We start from the raw sequence: 18,211 nt of genomic DNA on the forward strand, positions 1-18,211 counted from the left end.
TGCCTCCTCCTTCTCTTCCAGAGGTAAGGCATTTTATTTGTAAACAAATTACAGAAATGGGAGAATCTCGTGTTAATAATCACAGCCCGCCCCCTTGCAACTATTATGCAATGAAAGACGGTATTTCCTTTGTGACATGTTGATTTTAACCACTTTGCCTCCATAAAATGTAGGAGGAAAACCCATCTTCTTTTGCTATGTAAACGTAGATCCTATATTATTGATTTCTTTTTGGTCCATAGACCCTTCAAGAGCTGACATGAATATCCTGAGTTGTCCATGCTCTTGGATAATTGGATTGACCACAGTTTATTAGATGAAGCCTTTCTGAACAATATCAAAACCAACATTTATAGAAAAAATGTCTCTTTTTGTGAGAGATCAGTTTGCAAAATTAGTACATTTGTTAAGAAACTCACTCATTCCAGGCTCAGTCAGATAGCTGTAGCGCTTACGTAAAGCAAGGGACACAAAGTTCTGGCGCCGGTCCGTTTTTTCCGTCTGCAACAAAACAAATTTCCATTTGATTCCTTTTGAAGACAACTATCATTTTTAGCACATTTCTTTCTTACTTTTCCCCCCAATGTCTTGATATCTAATTTTCCCAAATATGTCAGGATATGCAAATGCCTGTCCAAAATGAGGAAGGAAAACTATCATCTGCTCTTAGATCTTTTAGAGAGCTTACTGTACATATGTGCTATGAATCCTTTCCAAATACATTTTTGTGTAGTAAATAGGCATATGAACAGGTATTATGATGTGCTGTCAGGTTCAATGAGAGGTAGGTTGGTTCTAGATGTCTTGAAGGCAAAGAGAGTTCTGGGAAATTAATGAGCAAATTGATTTGGATCTAGCCTCTTTTCTCAAAAATAAGACTGAAGTGGGAAAATAATTTGTTTAGGATGCTCATAATATAAGCCCTACCCCACAAAATCCCCAGTTAAGATCATCAGCCAGACGGACACATTTCATATGTTCATAGCAATACATAATGGACGAATTGAATTATACTGAAATATTAATATATAATTTGATAGAAAGGTTTCAAATTCATTTATTTACAGTATTTTCAAATAAATAAATGTAAATGGTTGTGCATAAAATAAACACATTCCCTGAAAATAAGCCCTTTTGGAGCAAAAATTAATATAAGACTTATTTTGAGGAACTAAAGTAGTATCTATCCTGGCCAACAATAAAAACGCTATTTGATTTTACAACATTGGAGAGATTCTGTGTTCAATTTCCTAGATTCCTCCATTATCCTCTTTGTAGTGAGGGAGGTGAAGGGTGATGAATGAAGTATTTATGAAAGGAAGCATGAACTCAAAATCCATCCATACTATAATCCCAGGGAAAATAATGCAGGGAAAGTGCTGTTTAGATTATGAAGCAGATATGTATGCATGACCCCCAAATCTACAGGACTGGTAACTGTGGTTTTATTTATCAATGTCTGACAAAATCTGTCCTTTTTTTGCATTTTCCAGGACCTCCAGCATGACACTTGCACCAGAGGTCCCTCTATTTCAGTATGGTTCACTATTATTCATATTTCGATATATCTACAAGATGTCCATAAACAGGCCCGTAGCCAGGATTTTGTTTCGGGGGGACGGAGGGGACTGAGTTTGATTCGGGGGGGGGGGGGGGCTGAGTTTGATTCTGGGGGGGGGGGGGAGGTCAGGATCTACCCTAGCAAACTTTTTGTATCATTATCCCAATACCCCCATGCATATGGGATATATTGAGCATGGTGATCAGATCATGATATGAACAACAGTTTAAATAATGTATCAGTAAGGCCTTCTCGCAGACCTCCCTGAGAATTTGGGGAGGGGCTAAAGCCCCCCCCCCCCCCCCAGCTACGGGTCTGTCCATGGAGAAATATCCTTCATGGATATGTGGGCCATACTATGAGGGGTATTTTTTAAGTAAGGTCCATTTTGTTGTAGACACTAGTAGTTCACACGCATACCGCAACAAGCGCATGCGTTGTGTACTGGCATGCCTCGGAAACAACTGTGCTCAGTTTCCGCTCTGTAGCTAACCTGTACGGTTCTGTTCTGTGGTTTAAAAATGTTTAAGACTATCAACTCACCCGCTGCATGTGAGGTTCGCTCAGTGATACAGTTTTTGTCAGCAAGGAACCTGCCTGCTGCAGAAATTCATCGACAGATTTGTGAAGTGTACGGTGATACTGTTATGAGTGAAAGCAAAGTGTGTAAGTGGGTACGAAAATTCAAAGATGGCCGTGACAACGTCCATAATGAGGACCACTCCGGTCACCCTTCTTTGATTACAGTGAACTCTTGTTTATCGGAACAGGCGGCAAGTTTTTATGAAGAGGGTATTTTAAAATTGGTTCAGAGGTATGATAAGTGTTTGAACAAACTTGGCAACTATGTTGAAAAATAGACTGAATATGTACTTTCTAAAAATAAATTTACTTTTTTGAAATAAACTTTTGTTGTGTACTTATGTTCCAACGGACCTTACTTAAAAAATACCCCTTGTATATATATATTTGTTAAATAACACAGGCACATTTTTGGTCTTATGCTTTACCAGCATGCATCTATAACATTAATGCTGGTAAATGTAAGACAAAAAAATGGCCCCAGTAGTTTGGTGAGCATGGAGTACTTGATCAGGGATTACACCATTCAGTCAGATCTTTATGCTATGCCTTATTTTAACAACTATGATTTTGCCCATCTCAACTATACTGTGTTTACATCCCGGCTTTCTCCTTGAAAAGGATTACTACTGTAATAATTTCTGGCTACACAAGCACCCACACAAAATGCTACAGGTACACATAACAACAATATAGATATAACTTAGGGCAATAAATAATTTCCCCAAATTAATACATAAACCACAATGTACACCTACTTTAAAATAAGTACATAAAGGACAAAAAACACAATAAAAGTGTACTTTTTCTTTTAAATGTGCACAAATGTAGGGAGGTGAATTTGAAAGTGCAATACAATTGCTAACTGATAACTTGCCATTTCCCCCCAAAATTGCTTAGTAATGCTCACAGAAGCTTGATGAGGCATTTTTATGTGACATATTATCTTGGAAATCAATAAAAATCAGAATTAAATACTAATTCTAGTCATAAATTGTTTTATATATATTTAGAGAAGTCAGGCATTAGATGATTGATACCTTATACCATGTAATATTTAATACCATTTCAAGAGAATGTTTTTTTTTTCATGGTGTCTTCAATTAAAGAAAGATTTGAATGATACTTTAGGCATCTGAAGCAGTCCTTTTACAAGCAGAAAACAACTTCTGCATGCTGAAGGGCACACCTTTAAATGCTACTGGTAATTTTCAATACGTAGCAATCCAAATGTATTAGTTAGGCATTATTGTCTGGTTTAATTGGATTGCTCAATGAAATAAAATGGTTACTCTATACATTCATATATAAGTTGAGGGTTGGTTTTGTGGCCAAAATTATCGATTTTGATATCACCACTGGCAAATCGAGGGTCATTACACAGAGAGCACTAGTGCCAGCTCGGAGCCAGCAAGATGTTCAAAATAGTCAGAAGTGATACTATGGCAGAAAAAGTGGAAGTGTCAACACTTGTTTAGGTTCTCTCAAGAAAAACTAGACTCTGCTCAGAGAAGGGGACAGTTTCTTTTTTGAGAAGCATTGAAGTACAGGGCTCACACTGACCCAGAAATAAGTCAATCCAAATATTTTTGGTTCATTTTAAGATTAAAATAAAATTTGAAAATATATATTGAGTGTCTAGGGTAGATTCCTGTGTAGCCAGTAGGGGTGTGCAAAATGGCACTTAATTCCGTTCTGTTTTCGTCCCGTCCCCACATTCTGTTTTCTGGAAGATTCTTCCCAAAATGGAACTGGAACTCAGGATCCCGAGTCACAAATTTATTTATTTATTTATTTATTTATTTATTTATTTATTCAAACTTATATGCCGCCACTCCCCTGGGGCTCGGAGCGGCTTACAAGAACAGGCTAAAATCGAACACAATTTTAAAAGAATTTAAAACAATTTAAAAACAGCAATATTAAAAGCCAAAGGCCTGTCGAAACAGATATGTCTTACATGCCCTGTGGAAACTGATAAGTCCCGCAAGGCACGGACTTCAGGTGGCAGAGTAATCCAGAGTGATGGTGCCACTGCTGTAAAGGCTCTGCATCTGGTTGCTGTTTGACGCAAGGTCTTGACATTGGGAATTTCCAACAAATCTTGGGATCTCTGGGGTTGGCAGGGGGTGAGGCGGTCCCTCAGGTACATCAGCCCCAGACCATGCAAGGCCTTAATGGTGAGTACCATCACTTTGAAAGTGATCCGGTGCTCAATTGGTAACCAATGCAGCTGCAGTAAGATTGGTGTTATGTGGCATCTCATCGGAATTCCCGCAAGAAGCCGAGCAGCTGCATTTTGTACCAACTTGAGCTTCCGGATCACCGACAGAGGAAGGCCAATGTAGAGGCCGTTACAGTAGTCCAGTCTTGAGATGATCGTAGCCTGGATCACCGTAGCTAGGTCGTCCCTGGACAGGTAGGGGGCCAGCCGTCTACCCTGCCGCAGATGAAAAAAAGCGGTTCTGCTAACGGCGGAGAACTGGGCCTCCATCGTCAGCAGAGGGTCCAAAAGGACTCCCAGACTCTTTACCAATGATGACGGGCGTAGCGCCTCGCCATCAAGGGTAGGCAGCTGGATATTCCCACTGCCCAGTTGACCCAGCCATAGGATCTCCGTCTTTGCTGGATTCACCCTCAACCTGCTGGCACGCAGCCATCCAGTAATGGCCTCGAGGCACTGATGGAAATTATCGGGTACAGAGTCCGGTCGGTCTTCCATCTTCAGCACCAGCTGAGTGTCATCAGCGTACTGGTAACACTCAAGCCCAAAATCTCGAATCAGCTGAGCAAGTGGTCGCATATAAATGTTAAACAACAGAGGGGAGAGAATGGCCCCCTGAGGAACCCCATAAGATAAGAGGGGACCTCTCCGAGACCAGGCCTCCCCTCTCTACTAGTTGTCCAGGGTTGTGAAGAAAGGAGGATAGCCAATTTAAAGCTGTCCCCCTGACTCAATTCAACCCCCCCCCCCCTCCTAATATCCTGGAATCTTGTCAAAAACAGAACCAAGGGCTCCCAAAATCCAAAACGAAAACAGAATGGATTCGCACTTAAGACTTTCCTCTCTAGATGTTCAAACTACTTCTGTTAAGATCAGTAGTAGACTGAATTCTTAAGACTTAAAAAAATGCAGCGTCTTCCCTTTATGAAAATTGGCCAGGCATACAACTGCATGCCTTGTAAAAGAGATTTCAGTGATGCCTGGGGAGGAAAAGAGCAAATGGGTCTCTTCCTCAAGTGTGCTACTTTACAAGTGTATGTGTAGCGTACTGGCTTGCTGTGCAGGGCTGGTGTTTGGTTCCTTGAAGACAAGAAGCCAAGCAGCCATTTTCTTAGCTCAAAGCCAGGAGGGGGTGGAGCCAGCAGGCATCCATTTTGTAAGCACAAGAGCCAAAAGGTGGGTGGAGCCAACAGGCAGCCTTGAGGGAATGTGTCGCCACCTGATTGGTCAATAGCCTTGGAGGGAGAAAGTAGGCGGAGCTAAGACAAAGCTAGAAGAAAAAAGGAACCTTTGGAAATAGTTTGGAGTTGGGGTTTGAATATAGCAGTTGAAGTTTGGAAATAGCAGTTAGCAGTTAGAGATTTGGAGAAGGGAGGAAGTTTAGCTTGTATTATTTAATAGTTACTTCAAGGAAGAACTATTGGTTTGAACAGACCCTGGAGAATTGGGCTGTTTGTATTTGAGGGAACTGTTTAGTAGAAAAAAGTTTCTCAGTTTAAGGTTTTGACTGGAACCTGTAATTCAAGCACTGAACTACTTCCGAAACCAATAAGCTTTGTACAAGAATACTGCAACCACTAAGCTTCTGTGCCTGTTCTAAATAAACAAATAAACATCTTTATTTGTTCTTAACAAACAAAAACCTCTGCGTGCCTCATACAAGCTACACACATAAAGGAGATTATAGAAGAATTCTATAGTTAATAAACCTAAAGAAGAATAAACCCTCTACGATTTAAGTGATTCAAAGTGGGACACTCTTAACATCTACTGGGGTATCTCTCTCCTACATTTTTGTGGCAAATAGTGAGGGTGTTTTTACAGTATGCATAGAAAAGTGAGCACTATACACTTGGTTTTCTAAAGCACAACCTTACATTTTATATCATGTCTCCTTTTTAAAGGTTATGAAAGCCAAGGGAAACCTACAATTTGGAAGTTGAATAATTGTATTTATGTGCTCCTTTATAGTCTTTAATGGACACAAATTCTGATTCAAATAAATAAGGAAATAAAAGACAATTTATATTACCTCGTCATCTTGATCTGACTCGGTTTCCTTTTGGTCCCAAGAGGCATTGCAGAGACAAGGAATGTTATAATGGACAGCAGGGAAAAGAGTATCAGGATATGTAAGGGAGCACAAAAATGCAAGGTAATTTGTAAAAGTCAAAGCAAATCCAAAATGTCAACAAAAAGTAAATTTACAAACAAAACTGTACATTGACTGCAAATAAACACATGGTATTGTTATAAGCATAAGTCTATGAGCTCTAAGCAGAAGCATGAGCTATGAACAGACGACCCAACCATAAACAATGAAGTAAACACCATAGTACAAGAAAATCCAAAACACTCTCAGCATACGTGAAAACAGTTACACATAAAGCAGGCTTAATCTTGTTGCAAGGCATTCATTCCCATTACTAATGCTTCAAGATAATCAGCAAAAAAACAGTTAATTGAAAATACTAAATTTGTTTAAGCATGTTTACCTTTTTATGTGCTGGCAGAGTGATGTTCAAGTTACAAACAGCTGTCTGTGGCAGACCCTTTGTAGTCTTTGGTTCTTTCAGAAATGATAAACGACCACAAGGTTCCTGGCTGGTATCTCTAATCTATAAATTAATAAAATGTCTGTATATTAGTTTTGAAATGCTTAGCTATTTGAGATCCCATTCATTGAATCAAGTTTCTTCCTCTGACTGAACCATCCGTATTAACATTCTCCTATATTTGTTCCATACTTCTAATATATTGCTCAACATTGGGTTTCTAATTTCCCTAATTTCTTTTCTCATAAACTGTTTTAAAATATATATTCCAAATTTCTTCCTCCACTTCTTCTGAATCCTTACTTAGCCAATCTACTCAGTTATAACCCCAATTGTAATGGATAAGAAATTTACAATTTTTTTAAAAAAGTAATGGATAAAAAGTTAAGGGATTTTTTTTTAGACAAGATAGGGGATTGGATAAAGGTTGGAATGAAGAAGGAAACGATTATGGAAGAATTTAGAGAAATAAAATTGACATGGTTCCATTGTATACAATTAGAACAATGGTTTAAAAATTGGGGAAAAAATAACAAAAACGGAAGTAAGCTTAACCAATTTGAACAAATAATACAAAATGTAAGGGTTGTAGAGGAGCATGAAAATTTGAAAGGAACAACTAGTAAAATATATAAGATAATAATTGAAATAAAGGAAGGAAAAACAAAAAACAGCACCCTCAAGGAGGTTTGGGAAGAAGATTTAGGGATAAAAATAAATGAAATAGAGTGGCAACAATTATGGAGACAAAGACATCTAAAAAAATTATCAATACGGGTTAAAGAAATTATTATAAGTTAATATGGAAATGGTATCTAACACCAGTAAGATTAGCACATATAAATAAAAATTATTCAAAAATTGTTGGAGAGGATGTCAAGAACCAGGAACATATATACATATGTGGTGGCAATGTAAATATGTAAATAATTTTTGGAGGAAAGTATTTAGAGAAATAGAAGATATAATGAATATTAAAATAGAAAGAAGTCCTAGTATAGCTTTATTATCATTATATAACAATAAACAATTGAAAAAAGAGGATAAAGAAGCGATAACAAATTTATTAACATTAGCAAGACTGCTTATAGCAAGGAACTGGAAAAAAGAAATAAATATACAAATAGAGGAGTGGTATAAGGAAGTATGGAAACTGGCAATAAATGATAAGCTGACATGTATATTAAAAGTTAAAAGAGGTATATGGAAACAAAGTGATTTTGATGATGTATGGAGAAAATTTATTGTAAAAGGATTAAAAAACAAAGAAGGAAAGTTACCTCCACAAGAAGAATTGAAATTTTGGACAGGGATGGAAAGAAATGGGTAGAGAAAGAAGGAAGGAGAGAAGGAAACAAGAGAAGGAAAGAGAAAGAGGGAGGGAAGGAAGGAAGGAAAGACAAAAAGGAGGATGGAAGCAAAAAGCAAAGGAAAGAAGGAAAAAGGCAAAGAAGGAAGAAAGAGAAAGGGAAGAAAAAGAAAAAGGGAGGAAGGAAAGAGGTAGAGAAGGAAGGAAGGAGAGAAGGAAAGAAGAAAAGGGAAGGAGGGAAAGAAGAAGAGAGAAGTAAGGTTGGCCACAGCAATGCGTGGCGGGCACAGCTAGTTACCAATAGAAAGCCTGAAATGCAATGGCAAGTAGCACACAAAAAAGTTACAACCACATTATTACAGTGATTACAAACCCACGACTATTCCAATGGTTACATTTTACCTTGATAGAAAATGGCAGTCTGTTTTCTTTGAAAGCATAAAAATTAAATACTAGCTGCTGTCCTCCTTTTGTCAAAGGGGCCAGATTCCCATAGCAGTCCACATAGATAGGCTTTCCTTCCAAAACCTGTTGGGTCAAGAAGGTACTGGTCAGAGCGATTCCAGTATTCAAAGTATCCACAGTAACCAAAGTGCATCTCAGCTATAAAATTTACAACCCATACTGAAAGGAGCATTTTAACACAAGTCCATCACATAGGTGCTTTTAGTGTATGTTTCTGGGGGGGGGGGGGGGGGGGAGGAGCCAAGGCTATAGCTACACTGAAAGATCAAAAAAGAATATTTCTTTATATGACAACAACAGCAAGAATTGAAAAAGCAAAACTATGGAAATAGCAAAACATATCAACATCAGGAGATTGGATTACAAAGTTTATTGAAATGTTCAAAATGGAGAAATTAGCTTTAGCTTTAAAACAAACAAATACACTGAAACTTCGAGAAGAATGGAAACCCTTTATGGAATTTATAAAGAAAGAGAAGAAAATGCCCACTGCAGGATTTTTTTTGACTAAAAACAATATTGATTGTATATAGATATATTTTGGGTTGTTGTAGGTTTTTTCGGGCTATATGATCATGTTCTAGAGGCATTCTCTCCTGACGTTTCGCCTGCATTTAAGGCAAGCATACTCAGAGGTAGTGAGGTCTGTTGGAACTAGGAAAATTGGGTTTATAAAAAAATCTGGCTACCAGTATTTAAAAAAACCTCTAAAATTACAACAGTAAAACAACAGAGAGAAAACCATCAGGGACATCTAATCACCTCTCAACAAAAGATTGCCCCAGGCACCAACAAGCCATACTAAGCACATAGCTCCAACAGACAAGAGTTCTTTGTCCCACCCTGGTCATTCCACAGATATATAAACCCATATTCCTAGTTCCAACAGACCTCACTACCTCTGAGGATGCATGCAGGCGAAACGTCAGGAGAGAATGCCTCTAGAACATGGCCATATAGCCCGAAAAAACCTACAACCCAGTGATTCCGGCCATGAAAGCCTTCGACAAGATATATTTTGTTTTATCTATATACTTTACATTCAAGAGACTTTGGACAATAGATGTGTTAGTATCTTTTAATTAGAATATAAATGTTTGCAAGCTTTGTTATTGATATATATATGCACACTTTATTTATATCCCACCCTCTGTCATCCCGGAGGGGACTCAGAGCAGCTTACAAGTAAGCAACAATTCAATGCCACATCAACAGACATAAAATAAAATAAATGTATACATTAAAAGTTAAAAAAATCTAAGCATTAAAACCAATGGTTAAAAACCACACAATCCAATATATATAGTATGTATAGTGTTCAAAAAAAGAAGAAAGGGTGACAATGTAACATAGTAAACTCTCACCTACACAATATTAATTTACTAACAAATGAAATTAATGTTTTAGATTTATATGGCAATAGATAAAATTAGTTAAAAGAGATTAAATAATAAACTAATAAGAATAATTAAGATGACCTTTAATATAAGCATACAGAAAAGAAAGCAGATAGAACATGAGACAACGCGGGAATACATCACTACCAGTTTTAATGTCAGAAGAAAAGACTATGTTCTTTTTTGTTGAAGAGGATGAGTTTGGTTTGGTTTCAGGACCAACCTCCACCCCCATAGATGTTGAAATCCCATTATAGACAATGGCATAGTGAAATGGTGTCTCCTATATAAAATAGTACAATCAAGGTTTGCTTTGAAAAATATTTTCAAGTCATGGATAGTTGAATTCATAGATACAGATTACACAGATACAAAAGGCTGACTGTATTGGCGTTTTGGAATAAAGCTGTGCAATCACCTAGCCGATCAAAGTGCTTGAAACAGCTGACATGAACAACAAAATCCAGGTTGAGAACAGCAATGACTTAAGAAAAATGAACACGATTCACTAGAATACAATCTATAACTTGGTTAACTCAGATTTCTATGTAATTTTGTGTTCTTATTCCTGTTTCATATTTTTTTTATAAAAAAAACTTCCAAAAAAAGGGTTATAATGAAGTGCCGTGACTGTTGGATTATGACATACCTCAATATCTTTGCTTCTTGCAACTTCTTCAAAATTCTCCTGCTGCTCCAAAGTTTTGTCAACTTTATCATCCGTCATGCAGAAGCAACGCAAATTGGATTCCACAGCATCGTTCATTTTGGCAAAAATTACGAACTTGGCCATGTAAGGAACACATATCAATTCCCTATAAAGCTGTGTGGCCAGCCCAACAGTTTCGCCAATCTGATGGCAGTCTGCTAGCCAAAATCTGGATAAATAAAAAAATGCAAAAGTGGTTGTTATTAGGTGACAGAAATCCAATTCATACAGTGTTAAGTTAAAGGCTGAATAGATGTTTGGGTTCCATAACAAATGGGTGTGTATTACTGTTTTACTTTACATCCCTCGAAACATCTACTAGCAGAAGTGGACAACTTGACCCTACAGATATTTTTGGTCTACAGCTCTCATCAGACACAGTCAGAATAGCCAATGGTAAAAGCTTGTGGAATAACCTGAACAATATTAATTACGGAGAAATTGCTTGTTACAAGTAGAAAAACAGGGAACTGGTTTGATGTAATTAAGTAAAAAGCTGTCAAAATTGCTCATGGCCAGTGGTTTGTACTAAGTCTGGAAATCAAGAAGTGTCGCTGACTACTATAGCAACACAGTTCTAGTTTCCAAACAACACCAGGTAATGTGGATTATTAGCATCTGAGAAGACTACAGATGCAGATTTTTTTTAAAGCACCTCAATTTCTGAATCTATATAAACGACCATATTTTTGTTCATATTCAAATGTGCCAGTTAAAAAAATAGGGGCCCGGATGTTGACCTAGATATATTCAAGCATATCACTGAAGTCATTTAAGTGTTGTCATATATGTGCAAAGCATCATGAAAGATAATTTGCTTTACTTTGCTTTTACTATACCTGGCTGAAACGTTGGTTGTGAAAGAGACACAATCATTCACAAAGGTCAGCAGCGTGGTTCCTGTTATATCTTCCCACTGAGCCGGTGAAGTACCTCCTAAGAAGTGAAAAAAGTACAAGTCAGATATGTTTTTTAAAAACTTTACACTGATCTGAAATTTGCTGAAGGGCTCTTTTGCTTTCTCTATGCTTTATTTTGTACTACCTGTACCCGCCACACGTTGCTGTGGCCAACCTTCCCTCCCTCTTTCTCTCTCGCCTTCCTTCCTTCTCCCCCTCTTTCCTTCCTCCCTACTCCCTTTTCTTTTCCTTCTTTCTCTCCTTTCTTCCTTCCCTCCCTCTTTCTTTCCTTCCTTCCTTTGCTCTTTGCTTCCATCCCTCCTTCTCTCTTTCCTGCTTTCTTTCCCACCCTCTTTCTTTCACTCTTTCTTCTCTCCCTCTTTCCTTCCCTTCTCTACCTCTTGCCTGGGCACTGGCAGGAAGGGAGCCTCGCTGCCTTCAGCCTTGCTGGGCCAGGCGGGAGGCACTTTTTGAGGCAGGCCTCGCTCACCCACCCCTTCTTTTTTCTGCCATGGCTGCAGGGCACCTTCCAGCCTGTTTGCCGGTTGGGTATGTAGGCAGGGTCACATGAAAGGCCCTGCGTCTGTGGCAGAAAGAAGGGGCTAGTGCTGGGTGAGCAAGGCCCACCTCAAAAAATGCCTCCCACCCCTGCCGGGCTCAGCAAGGCTGAGGGCTGCAAAGCTCCCTTCACGTCGGTGCCCAGGCAAGAGAAGGCGAAGTCGGACAAACTGTGCCCGCATGGAGCAACCACCCGCTTGCCTCACTGGGGAAAAAGAAGGAGGAGGGGGTCTCTGTTTGGTGGGGCCAACAGAGGACAGAGACTGAAAGGGAGGTAAGGAGGGCCCATGCGAGGCCCTGGCGTGGCGGAGGGGTTAGGCCCAAAAGCACGGCTCGCTGCTGTGGGATCCTGGGATCCGTAGTTTGACGGGGCACCAGTCCTCCTCGGCAGAGATGGCTTCAGGAAGGCTACATGAAAATACAGCTCCCAGGACCCCATTGCATTGAGTTAAAAGTGGGGCCAAACTGTGTGTGTCTGAGCTGCAGCCTGAACCCATGGCTACGCCTCACTCGGTGCCAGCAGAGATTGCCAGCTTTCAACGGATAGTTGGTGCATTGTATTTCCTTCGTGTGTGTGTGGGGGGGGGGGAGGGACATTCACGCATGCGCGTATTCTTGGTTTTGGGGTTTTTTTAAGTTCTTTCCATTTGTTTTTTGTTTTTTTGAGTGGAGGACATAGATTGCTTTGGTTGGTGTCTTGTGTCCAAATTTGGGGTCAATTCACCCAGCGGTTTTTGAGTTCTTTTAATCCCACAAACGAACATTACATTTTTATTTATATAGATGTAATTGTATGGGTCGTGTTGCTATGGCAGTCATTTAGAGCTATCTGGTGAGTAACTATGGATGCAATTTCTTAATTCTTAATTCAAGGCTGGACAATCCTCTTGGCCTAATGACTAAAGCACTAAATGTTTATAGTTTGAATAGAAGGACCATGCCTGGTCTTGCTTAGGAGACATGAGGTACTCCCATGCTCAGTCATATATTGCCAATGGAAAGCAAAACAGAAGAGAAAGAAGATAGGGATGCAATCGATCACTGGCTTAGGTGCCACCAACTGCCAGTACCTGACTACCCAAGAGATTTCCAGTGAGAGAAAAGGAGGAGGTATCCCACCCATGGTCTAACCTGTAATACTACACAGTAGTCGAAGGCTGGGTGTTGTGTCGCCTTTGTATCCATTCGTTATCCCTTCCCCTGATGGGGGTGGCACGGGAATAGTCATGGTGATTGGTTTATGGAATTTTCTTCTTCTCGGCTCCACAGTCACAATGGGGCTGAATGTGGCCTTGTTGCCAAGGATTTTTTTGACAGCTTCATCTGGAACTGGTTGAGCCTATTATTAATATAAAAAGAGAGTTTAAGCATATTAATATCCTACATATTTTTTTTTTTAAGGAAAGCTGAACTATTCCTTCTTGACTTTTTAAAAGTTTCTCGGATGATAACACAGTTCTACAAAACATTTTTTTGGGTTTTTAGACCTGTTCCTGGGATTTTTTGGGGCACAGATTGTATTGTATTGGATAGACCACATCAGCTCTGGTTTCTTAGATATGGTTATCATTATTTTCTATTGGCAGCAGATGAAGACTGGTATAGCGTATGTTCTGTATCCCAAAAACTAGAGTTTAGGGAAAAACTGGTTCCATTTTTGGGATCAACAGGTTAAATATACCCAGAAACAGGCCTAACATTTGAAGTACCAACATATGTGTAGCTAGTAGTCATGTGCAATCCATGGTTCTAAAGTACTTACAAAACTAAAGTTTTGGTGGTGAAAACTAGGGGGCACTGCTGCTTTGCTTCTACAGTGTTGCTAAAGTTCTGGTGGTGAAACTTTCAGAACTCTAACACAACTTTCAAAATTTCATTATAAATGGCAGTTCCTAATAGGTTCTACCATAAAAATCACCAATAATGAAATCATAATGAAATTTTGGAAGTTTTGTTAAAATTTCTCAAATTTTCACCACCAGAATTTTAGCAACACTGTAGAAGCAAAGCACCAGCGCCCCCTAGTTTTCACAACCAGAACTTTAGTTTTGTAAGTACTTTAGAACCATTTAGAACCATGGATTGCACATGCCTAGTGGCCAGTGTAATGTTTGACTACTCAGTCTGACATGTGCTTACAAAATATTTCAAAAGCACAAATTCCTATTTAACCAAAGTTATATAGTATGACCTCTATATCCACATTTTCATTTTTCAATGACCAACAAAATATGTCATCTCTAGGCATTTTCTAAGTTCTCCAGTATGACTCTGGTATAGAAGTCCTTCATTTCAGTTATGTTTACTATTGTGGTTTGTATGTCTATGTAAAGTCTGGGAACATATCTCCTGTGTATAAAGAGGGAGGTCATACTTTTTTATGTGTGTTATAATAACTATGTGAATCCAAAATTTAGTAAATATCAATTATAGATTTGAAAAAGAAAATACAGTAATTTTTTCCCTTCACTTCTGCATTTTGGTACTCCATTAGCCTCAGCAATGTAAGAGACTTTGCTGAAATGGGAGACTCGGGGAAAATCCCTTAAGACCAGTAAAGTAAAAACTCACTTTGTGTGCAAGTGTTTTTTTGTTTTGTTTTTTTGTCAAGATTGGTTCATTGAGAGTGCTTTTGTGCCCATATAAGTGTTTACATTAGAGGTCTACTAGTAGACCTTGGCCTGCTAAAGCCATGTCATCGGTGGGAAGCAAAGAGCATCTGGGGATCCTTGTACACATGCCTAAAATCCTGGAAATAACCAGGAGAAAGGTGTGTGTGTGTGCGTGTGTGTGGTTAAATGACATTTAGCGAAAATGTAGGCAGAACTGGGTCAACAGCTAAAAAAGCATGTGTTAAAAAGATGTGCTCAAAACCTGATTCTGCCCCCAAAATGTGCACCTTTGCAGAACTGTATATCCCTGCAGTCATGCAAAACACACAATTTCCTTTCCTTCCCCCTGTGTGGACTGTTCCAGCTCACATGCGTGGTTTAAAAGCTTGAAACAGCTGATTAGGCTGTCAAAAAATGGAGCCACAGATACACAAGTGGATAAAGGGAAGCAGAATTGGAAAGCAATTAGAATTCTCTGCAACCATCCCTTGATTTAGATCTTTATAACATTAAACAGAGCATGAATTAACTGTTGGATGGAGAGAGAGAATAGGAAATTTGCTTGAATTTAAATTTGGATCTCCACCTGTGTGCATATGAGGTCCAATGCATATTGGAGAGAACTTCCATCGGATGTCTTCCATCTACTCTACATTGTGATCCAATTCAAAGGAAGATGTGAGGACAGTGGGGGGAGGGGGAATTTCTTGGGACAGGTCTGTGTGTGGACTTGCTGTAAGGCCCAGGGTTTTTTGCCCCACTTTTAAAACCTGCATTTTGGCGCTGTCTGGAAGTACCCTGGTAGGAGTGCATCTGACAGAAGCAGATGCTCCTGGACTAGACATATCTAAACCCCATTTTCTAGGTTCCTTGCACTCCTAGGATTCTTACTCCTAGGATTCTTACTGCGTGACCGCATCTCCGTATATGAACCCACACGATCTCTCCGATCATCTGGAGAGGCCCTGCTCACGATCCCACCTGCGTCGCAAGCGCGATTGGTGGGGACGAGGGACAGGGCCTTCTCCATGGTGGCCCCCCGACTCTGGAACTCTCTCCCCAAGGATATCAGACAAGCCCCAACATTGGCAGTCTTTAGGAAGAGCTTGAAGACGTGGTTGTTCCAGTATGCCTTCCCAGAATAGGAAAAGCATCATATCCCAATTGCACTTTACTAGAGATTAAGATTGTCTGCACACCGCACTTATCTCCAAAAACCTATCCATCTCACCTGTCATGTTCAGCATTTTAAAATTTTAATCATTACATTTGGCCTGGCCTTAGTTTTAAATGTGTCATGGTGTTATTGTCTAATGTTTATTGCATTGTTTTAATGTTTATTGCTTGTTTATGAGTTTATTTATTGTTGTATTTGTTATGCTGTTGTTTTATTGATGTGTTGGGCCTCGGCCTCTTGTAAGCCGCACCGAGTCCTTCGGGAGATGTTTGCGGGGTATAAATAAAGGTTTATTATTATTATTACTGATTGTTTGCTTTTTGCACAAGCCCATATGCTGCCCTCTCTAATCTCATCATTCCCACTATATTTCTGGTTACTAGTTGTTGAGGTTGGTTTGATACACTTAAAAAAAATTACCTTGCCATTCTTAATTGTTTTAATTAGATTGTTTATGTTATATTATGTGTTATTATGTTTTTAACCATGTTTTAGCTGGTAAATGTTGTATGCTGGGTGTAACGTACTGGCCTACTGTGCAGGGCTGGTGTCTGGTTCCTTAAAGGCTAAAAAGCTAAGCAGCCATGTTCTTAGCTCTGAAACAAAAGGAGGCGGAGTCAACAGGCATCCATTTTGTTAGAACAAGAGCCAAAAGGGGGCGGAGTCAACAGGCATCCATTTTGTTAGAACAAGAGCCAAAAGGGGGCGGAGCCAACAGGCAGCATTGAGGGTACATGTCGCCACCTGATTGGTCAATAGCCCTGGAGGGAGAAAGTGGGCGGAGCTAAGACAAGGCAAAGAAACAAAAGGAGCCATTTAAAAAGTCAGAGGTTTGGAATTTGGAGAAGTCAGTTTGGAGCTGGAGTTTGGAATTGTCAGTTGGTCTGACAACTGACAATGTGATGTTATTACCTGAAGGCCGACTCGTATTCGCTTTGTTAATGCTCCTTCTGGAAAAGAGGCTTTGACATGTGGCACAGTTGTACTGCTAAGGACACCACCCTCTGGCCCAATCTGGTTGCTCTCTTGTTTAATTCTCGAAACCACCGCAAAATACTGTGGAAAGTCCTTCGTGATAATCCTGCATACACGCTTTTTTTCAAGCTCCTCCACGCTGTCCAGTTCTACATAAAACAAAAACAGACATAACATTTTTAAAAAAACAGGTAGAACACATAACTGGCAGGAGATCATAAGTAGACTTTTCTAGGAGGAGGTCCTTCAATACTTATATAGCTTTAAATCATTGGAAAGCTAATAATGCCAAACAATACAGATTGACTTATAATTGAATGATTTCGGTAAGAACGTCTTTATGTTCCATTTCAAAATTGAAAAAGTCCTGAGCCAAGCTAGGATTAATATCATCTCAAGATCATCTTTTTTTCTCTCCTTTACAAGCTTGAAGAAAAATCTCAAATAACTCAAGTACCCATACCATTTTTTGTGTCAGGAGCGACTTGGGAAACTGCAAGTCGATTCTGGTGTGAGAGAATTGGCCACCTGCAAGACATTGGCCAGGGGATGGCCAGATGTTTTGATGTTTTTGTCATCCTTGTGGGGGGCTTCTCTCATATCCCTGCATGGGGAGCTGGAGCTGACAGAGGGAGCTCATCCACACTCTCCCCGGATTCAAACCTCTGACCTGTCGTTCTTCAGTCCTGTTAGCACAAGGGTTTAACCTAATGTGCCACCGGGGGCTCCAACCCATATGGTGCATTTTGATCATTGACAGGAATGCATAAACAATATTACTGACATTGATTTCCTCCCCCCCCCCCCCCCCCCCGCGTTTAATATGGTGACTTGATTGTGATCTGCAGAGAGCTGTCTCCTAGCATAAATAGAAAACGTTAAAGGATCACATAAAATAGGTGTGGAAAACTTGTGGCACTCTAGTTTTTTTGTTCCTATAGCTCTAACTGGCAGAGCCAATAATGAGAGTTGATTTTTGCAGTCCAAAAATATCGGGAACTCCTCAAGTTGTCCACCCATGAACTGGTTCCATCCCAGTTTACCTGTCCGAACATATACGGTTCCAGCCCAGTTTACCTGTCTGAATGTATTCTCCCCTATGAACCATCAAGAGTATTAAGATCGTCTGGAGAAGCCCTGCTCTCGGTCCCGCCATCTTCGCAGGCACCTCTGGTGGGGATGAGAGAC

General features: G+C 39.6%; 1 protein-coding gene across 3 annotated transcripts in view; it reads right to left on the reverse strand.

Annotated features, from left to right (window-relative positions):
- Positions 1–18,211, reverse strand: part of ANK3 (ankyrin 3) — a 719,992-nt gene that overhangs the window by 47,447 nt on the left and 654,334 nt on the right. For all 3 annotated transcript variants that reach the window (XM_067465652.1, XM_067465653.1, XM_067465654.1), the window contains 8 exons: positions 16,961–17,172; positions 13,391–13,598; positions 11,642–11,738; positions 10,743–10,971; positions 8,634–8,759; positions 6,863–6,985; positions 6,400–6,426; positions 420–501 (listed from right to left, as the gene is read on the reverse strand). In XM_067465652.1, coding sequence (XP_067321753.1) covers positions 420–501; positions 6,400–6,426; positions 6,863–6,985; positions 8,634–8,759; positions 10,743–10,971; positions 11,642–11,738; positions 13,391–13,598; positions 16,961–17,172 — 1,104 coding nt within the window. The remainder of the gene's footprint in view (positions 1–419; positions 502–6,399; positions 6,427–6,862; positions 6,986–8,633; positions 8,760–10,742; positions 10,972–11,641; positions 11,739–13,390; positions 13,599–16,960; positions 17,173–18,211) is intronic.

This window comes from Anolis sagrei, chromosome 3 (assembly GCF_037176765.1).
Source record: "Anolis sagrei isolate rAnoSag1 chromosome 3, rAnoSag1.mat, whole genome shotgun sequence".
Lineage (NCBI taxonomy): Eukaryota > Metazoa > Chordata > Lepidosauria > Squamata > Dactyloidae > Anolis > Anolis sagrei.